The 7,118-nt window shown below is 44.4% G+C and overlaps 1 protein-coding gene across 1 annotated transcript, besides 29 other annotated features; it reads right to left on the minus strand.

The window, feature by feature from the left end:
* Window positions 1–3,858: a sequence feature (heterozygous, Esmeraldo-like haplotype).
* Window positions 256–292: a microsatellite.
* Window positions 327–372: a microsatellite.
* Window positions 844–883: a sequence feature (GA-rich).
* Window positions 905–1,059: a sequence feature (T-rich).
* Window positions 1,172–1,208: a sequence feature (AT_rich).
* Tc00.1047053503551.20 (hypothetical protein, conserved) lies at window positions 1,470–3,818 on the minus strand (the record flags this gene model as incomplete). The annotated part of the gene is made up of 1 exon (XM_799913.1): window positions 1,470–3,818. One exon carries the CDS (start codon window positions 3,816–3,818, stop codon window positions 1,470–1,472), a length of 2,349 nt encoding a protein of 782 aa, XP_805006.1.
* Window positions 3,859–5,990: a sequence feature (haploid, non-Esmeraldo-like haplotype).
* Window positions 3,931–4,019: a sequence feature (T-rich).
* Window positions 4,047–4,079: a microsatellite.
* Window positions 4,241–4,311: a sequence feature (T-rich).
* Window positions 4,375–4,425: a sequence feature (CT-rich).
* Window positions 4,432–4,567: a sequence feature (T-rich).
* Window positions 4,827–4,888: a sequence feature (T-rich).
* Window positions 5,199–5,224: a microsatellite.
* Window positions 5,384–5,416: a microsatellite.
* Window positions 5,510–5,551: a sequence feature (T-rich).
* Window positions 5,569–5,608: a sequence feature (T-rich).
* Window positions 5,662–5,725: a sequence feature (C-rich).
* Window positions 5,743–5,783: a sequence feature (T-rich).
* Window positions 5,881–5,928: a sequence feature (T-rich).
* Window positions 5,991–7,118: a sequence feature (haploid, Esmeraldo-like haplotype).
* Window positions 6,109–6,131: a microsatellite.
* Window positions 6,234–6,272: a sequence feature (T-rich).
* Window positions 6,341–6,366: a microsatellite.
* Window positions 6,453–6,477: a microsatellite.
* Window positions 6,566–6,586: a sequence feature (AT_rich).
* Window positions 6,847–6,872: a sequence feature (AT_rich).
* Window positions 6,899–6,936: a microsatellite.
* Window positions 6,949–6,982: a microsatellite.

Below are 7,118 nucleotides of genomic sequence, written 5' to 3' on the forward strand. Positions count from 1 at the left end.
TTTCCCCCCCCCCCCCCCCAATTCACAAGAAAGACACACAAACACAAACACACACAAAGAAACAACAACAACAGGTAACTATGAGCCTCAACAACGCACGGACGGGAAGAGATGATGATGATGGTGATGGTGGTGACGCAAACAAAAAGGGGAATCCGGCTATATATATATATGTATGTATACATGCAAGCATGGAAAGCAAATAAAAAAGCAAGCAAGCGGGTAATTTAAAAGGGGTTAAATACTTCAACACGCATATATATACATATATATATATGTGTATGTGTATATACGCCCCAAAGAAAAAACAACAACAAAGTCCAACTTATATATATAAATATGCAAATAAATAAATAAATATATATAAATATAATTGGGGTACGACATTGCGACTGAATGCACCCCCTTCCCCCCGCTTCCATACAATTCCGCAGCATCCCTCGATGATTTGCCTTGCCGATGGATACTTCGGTGTCGTATGGAAGTTTCAAACTCCAAATTGATTCATGTTCCGCGTCGTGTAAAAGACAAAACAAACAAACACAATCTTTCAGCAGGGCCTTCATCTCCTCCTAAACACGCAGGCACGCAAGAGCGAATGGCGCTCTCACGGCTGTAGGTGGCGAAAAATGAGGCAAGCTCGAAATGAAAGGGATGAATCACACACGCACACAACCAATCATACATGCATGCACAATAGACACGTACATAAATAAAGAGGGGAGGAAAAAAAAACAAACAACAAACAACAAACAAAAACACAAAAAAGGGTTTGAGAAAGAAAGACGTGTTATTATCGCTAGGTGCCGTACCGTACACATATCAGGCTGCACCAATTTTTTTCTCTTCCTCTCCCCCCTTCCTCTCCCTCCCTCTCCCTCTCTTGCAAGCTCTTTAAATACAGAAAACAAACAAAAAAACAAAAGCAAAAAAAAAAAAAAAAAAAAAAAAAAAGAAGAAAAGCAAGAAAACGCAACGCAACAAAAAAAAAAAAAAAAAAAAAAGAAAAAAAGAAATAAAAAAGAATCAAATAAAACAAACAAGCAAAAAAAAAAAAAAGGACACATACGAAACGCGGTTTATTCTTTTTTCCCCCCCCACCCACCCACCCTTCTCCTTCTGCTTTCTTCCTTCCTCCTAAATTTTCCTTTCCTTTGCGGATCATTCGTCCTATTTATTAAATAGTATTATATATTTATGTTTATAATGTCCTTTTTTTTTCCTCCCTCCCTCCTTTTCTTTCTTTCTTTTCGCACGCAATCACTTGTTGTTTCGCCCTGTTTCATTAAAAGTAAGGGTGTTTTTCTTTCCTTTCCTTCTTTTATGTGCGCCACAGGAGCCACCAAAGTCTTTTTTTTTTTTTTTTTGTCCTTTAAATTTACTTCTGCGCATTCTTCTTTTATGCCATTCGCTTTGGGCATATTTGCCCCACCCACTCATTTTCCCCTCGGACGGAGAAAACATGGCCGCTACACCACCACTTTGTCTTTGCGTTCCGCCTGGCTAATGCCTCCTGCAACGACTCGGGATGCATCACCCCCGTCACCTCCCGCCGTCGGCACGGTATTTTTGCTGTTTTCACTGACACTAAGGTGGTTAAGACCACACGCGCCGCTGCCACCTATCCCGATAAGCTGTTTCTTGGATGACGCCTCCACTCGGCTGTTGTGCTCCATGGGCCCAATGCCTTGAGAGCACGACGCTCCCTGAGAAACATTGGCAACCCCATTTACTCCAGGCTCCCTGGCATCTATGATATGTTTTTGAATGTTTGACTGCCTATCAGTTCCCAATGGATTTGTAGCAGGAGGGTTTTGGGCGTTGCTACTGTAGTTGCTGGGAGTATCCTGATAATATTGCGTGGTTGATGACTCCGGAATCGCCTTCTCGTCTGGTACTCCCCCTGTTGATGCATATCCACGATGTGCAGACAAATTTCGGCAATAGTAGGAATTGGATGGCTGCAGCAAACGGGCATAATCTCCAAATTCCTCTGGCGATAAGAAGAAATCAAACACCAGCCGCTTGATAAACGCTTCTTCCAAAAGGTTCAATGATTTCGTGTCAAGTCCAAAAACTTCCGCGAAGTGGCGGTTGTTAATACTACGCAATTCCAGGGTCTTGGATGCGACGCGAACGGAGGTCAAGAAAAGCCTTAATATGTTCTTTTCCGTGATGATTAGATTCGGGTGGCGCAGGCATAGGCGATCAAGGTAGATGATAGCCCCAAGAAGGGACGAGGGGGAGATGAAGGTGTACTCTGCAGTGCGATGCACAAAATCGTGAAAGGAAACTTGTGGATGTAATCCTTGTTGCTGAAATATAATAAAATTGGCGTCCTCCTTGACGAGTTGGGCGAGCTTCCGGTTCCGCTCCACAACGGCCTGCAGGGCATTCGCAATGGACGGCACAATCTGACTGAACTCTGGGGCATATTTGTCACGAAGAATTTCTATTTCACTCGGTGACTCACTCGGACGCAGACTGGACGTGCCCAAGTGCAGTGGCCGTTCACACGGTGACATGGTGAAGGGTGCCCGCCTGTTGCGCGAGGTCAAGGCCACGTCACGGAGATTCTCGCCGGAGCCGTTGACCAAAAAGTGCAGCGTCTCAAAGAAGAAAGTACGTCGGTCCGGCTTGTACTTCCGCGCAGGAAAAAGATACGACGTTGGTCGTGGCTCCGTCCCAAACTTTTTTGTCAGTAGCTCAAACACAACCTCCGGCTCCGTAACCAACGTTTCATGGATTTCTTCCCCCAGAACGGACTGAAGGCACTCCCGTACGCTTTGGTCGCTAAGATGATACTTGTAGCGGTAGGCCAATAAACGGTGCCGTGCAGAGACGCTAGAGCACTCGGGTCCAATCTCCAAATTGGCCCTGCGCATAAGTTCCTCCTCCCTCGATGCGTACTTCTGCAGCAATACGCCACTCTGTCGCCACTCCGCACTCCCTTGTTCTGGGTACAACGCAAGAAGGTTCTCTAAGCGTCGAAGATAATAATCGGGATCCACAATCAGCCGCATGTGTTGATAAATCTCCACTTCTGAAAACCCTTCAAGCAACATGGCAGCCACATCCAGCTTCTCCAGAGCTTGATTATTGCCACAACTGACGAGGTTACGATTCTTGTCCTCGATGAGGCGTCCAAGCACAGATTCCTTGTCGTCATTTGGATTCACTGAGACGGAGAGTATGACGCCGCCTACACTGAGACCAACAACGCGTGTGACGGTCTTCTTCTTTCGGACCTCCTCGATTGCCATTGAAAAAAACCCGGCGCCATCGGAGTGTGTGTCTGCACTTTGACCGACCGTGATACATCGCAGCACGGAGGATCCTATGCGATGCTGACGAACGCCAACCATGACATCAAGAGTTGTTGAGAGACCAAGCGTACAAGGGTACTGCAGCAAAATTTGATTTCCATGAATCATATTTCTTTTTGTGTCATTGTTGCTCGTTTCGTTGTCGCTGTCGTCCTCTTCGTTTGTCTCTTCCCCTGCCGTTGGGTACCACCGTCGCCACGGTGAGGTACGCGGCGAGATCGACGGCAGCGCACATTTTGGGCTCGCGTAGGGCGTCGTGATGTTACCCAAATCCAAAATAAAACGCTCGCGTTTGAACAAAATGGAAGAGGAGGAAAATGGCATCACGCTCTCGCCCAGCGGCAGTAATTTCACGCGCCGCCCCCGGTAGTTGTAGTTGACTACAGGCTGCACGAAAAGCTCAAGCTGCTCCCGCCGCGGATCCAGTTGCTGCATCTCCCGCGGTAGGTCATAGATGGCGTGAATTGTGAGAATTACCTGTTCGATAGGCATCCCGGCCGCGCTGGTCCTGTTGCCGCAGTCACCCAACAAGAAATCTCTTACGCGTATGCGTGTATGCTCAACAACAACAACAACAAAAAAGAAGATCGCAAAGAAAAGGTACAAAAAGACAAAACAAGACAAAAAAAAAAAAAAAAAAAAAAGAAAAAAAGAGCAAGCAAACAAAAAACAAAAGAAAAGAAAACTAAAAAAGTTCCTTTGCGCTGAAACTGTACTGTCTATATGTATGTATATATATATATATATATATATTTACTTATTTATTAGATATGTTACAATGCGTGTGTGTGTGCGCGCAGTGTACACGGCAGCCAATTGTTGTGGGCCTGCACTTTGTGGGGACTTGCCTTTTCTTCTCTTCTTCCCTTCGCTCTGCGGGCAGAACACACACATGCATGCATGCACACGCACACAAAAGAAAAAAACAACAACAACAACAAGAAAGAAGAAAGAAGAAAGAAGGAAGGCAAAGTGGGGAAAAAAAGCGCACGGCGCCGAGGCACACAAAATGGGGGAAGAAAAGTCGGCAACAGGCCTGCAGCCACGCAGAGAGAAACAGAGAGAAAGAAAGAAAGAAAGGAGGCATGAGGCAGAGAAAACAGGCAAACAAAAAAGCAAACAACAACAAAAAAAGGGAATAAAAAAAAAAAAAAAAAAGCGCACGCAAAACAAAACAAAAACAAAAACACAAAAAAAACAAAAACACAAAACAAAAAACAAACAAAAAAAAAAAAAAAAACGCCTCTTCTACAAGAATTATTCCACTTCGGGGAGAAACACAAAAGTAACGGTGCGTCTCTGCGAGTGTCGCCTCCGCAGCGGCGGCACGCCTCCCCCTCCCTCCTCAACCCCTTCGTAGCGGTCCCACCGCACAGCGCTGCGGGTGAAGGCAAATCAACGTGCTTACCGAAGCTGTAAAAACCAAAAAAGTCCTACAAACAACAAAAACACAAACAAAAGAAAAACACGCACACACCCAGACAGACAAAAAAGTACAGGAAAAAAAAAAAGGAAAAAGAAGGAAAAAGAAGAAGAAGAAGAAGAAAAAAAGAAAAAAAAAAGGCAAACCACTCACCAAAGACGGTGAACATGCATGCGTTCCACCGGTATCACTCGATTGAGAAAGCAAAACAAGAAGGGGTTGAGTGGGAAAGAAAAGCAAAAATAGCAACAAACACTTGTACGACACGCATACTTGACCGGCAATTGGGACCTGCAGTAAGTACATTCATACAAATAAATATATTGTATGCATGCAAGGGTGGTGACATGAAAATAAATGGAAGGGGCTTACAACACCAACACCAACAAAAAAAGAGAGAGAAAAAAGGCAGCATTCGTGTCTCATGTATGCATGCATGCATGTCACCTTCTCTCTCTCTCTTTCTCTCTCTCTCCTTCCGCCTGGTTTCTTCCCCCCTTTTCCCGCAGTGTCTCCCTATCTTTGCTGAATTATTTACTCTTTTATCTTACTCATTTCCTTCCCCCATCCCCCATACAAAACACACACAAACACACAGACAGACAGAGACTGAGAGGGACAGGTAGATGAAACCAAAAAACAAAAAAACAAAAAAAAAAAAAAGAAAGGTTTTACGAGTGAATAACCCCCCGTCCACCCACACGCACATGCACGTTGTGTCGGCAAGTGGGCTGGTGGATGCCCACGCAGTACGTCTGGGAATAACAACAACAACAACAAAAAGGAAAAAAAAAAAAAAAACGTACGAGTATGCTGAACAAAAACAAAACAAAAAAAAAAGAAAGAAGAAAAAGAAGAAGATGCAGTTTGCTAGCGATGAACGCCGTACTCATCCGAAACAACAAATCCACAGGGAGTGGAGGAAAGAGGAGAAAAAAGAAGAAGTTGGAGGGTTGGGGAGGAGGGCGGAGGGGAGCGCGCACGTAAAACAATAAAAAAAAGGAAAAAAAAGGAAAAAAAAGGAAAAAAAAGAATATTCTTCTTCTTGTTGCTGCTGCTCGCTGCTGAGGTGCGCTGAGAATACAAAACAGAAAAGAACAGAACAGCGATCACAGCCAAAACGGGGACAACAAAAGAAGAAAAGCAAAAAAAAGAAAAAAAAGAAAAAAAAAGAGAAAACCCTCCCCTCTCCAACACCACCAGACACACAGCCACAACCGCGACAGGGCAGAAGTGAGTGAGTTGCCGCAGAAGAGGAGGGTACGCGGCGGGTAGGGGCGGACGGAGTGTGCGCCAGGCCGAAGCCTCCATCCCTCCCTACCTGCCTTTTGTTTTTTTTGTGTGTTTTCTTCCAGCAGTAAACAAAAACAAAAACAAAAGCAGCAGAAAAACCAATCGACAAAAAAAAGGATAAAACGACCGTCTTTCTCGGAATACCCGGCATATGAAACAAAAATAAAAATTTTCATCCAACGCTCGCACAGAGAAAGAGAGAGAAAAGAAAAGAAAGAAAAAAAAAGAAATTATTTCTTACAGCAATCCAATGAAAGCCGGGCTTGTTTTTGGACTCACAAGGCGGCAGTCGGTCCCCTTTTTTTTTTTTTTTTCTTTTCTTTTCGTGTGAATCCCGCCCTACTGCCGGATTCTCTTCTCATTTGTCGTGTGGAGTAAAATTCGCGGGTCTCGTCGTTGCACAGAAGCAGTTTTTTTTTTTTTTTTTTTTTTTTTCGGGTGGTGGGTGGTGTTTTAGGGAATGGCAGAAGGGAGATGTAAACTACATCCCCCCTCCCCCTTTTCCCTCCACTCTTTCCCCTAGAATAATAATAAAAAAAAAAAAGAAACAACACAACAACACAAACACAACAAACCGAAAGGAAATGCGCTCGCTCTGCCAGGAAGTCTCGTTGGAAAATAATCGATGAGCAATTAAAACAATCAGCATGGAAAAAAAAACAAAACAAAAAGGAAATTCCCCTCCCTCCCCCCTCTTCCGCCCCGTTTGTTGGCCCTGTCGGGTCGTACCGCATCCCTTCCTCCCCTCCGCCTTTCCACAAGAGTTCTGCGGGGATGTGAACAACCGCCGCAGTACCGTGTACGTATAAATATATAAATATATATTTAAAGCAGAAACAAACAAACAGAAGGAAAGAAGAAAAAAAGAAAAAAGAAAAGAAAAAGAAAAGAAAAAACCATCGATTATTCTTTTTTTTTTTTTTTTCTTTCATTCTTTTTTAAATGGTCCTAATAAATATGCGCTTCTGTTCCTTTTCCTGCGTTGCCGTAGAGGACGAACGATCGGCACTGGGGATTTTGTGTGGGAGGGAGGGAGAGAGGGGAATGCGTGGCCGCCCAAAGTCACACGCACCCCC

This window comes from Trypanosoma cruzi, genomic scaffold, assembly GCF_000209065.1.
Source record: "Trypanosoma cruzi strain CL Brener 1047053517043 genomic scaffold, whole genome shotgun sequence".
Lineage (NCBI taxonomy): Eukaryota > Euglenozoa > Kinetoplastea > Trypanosomatida > Trypanosomatidae > Trypanosoma > Trypanosoma cruzi.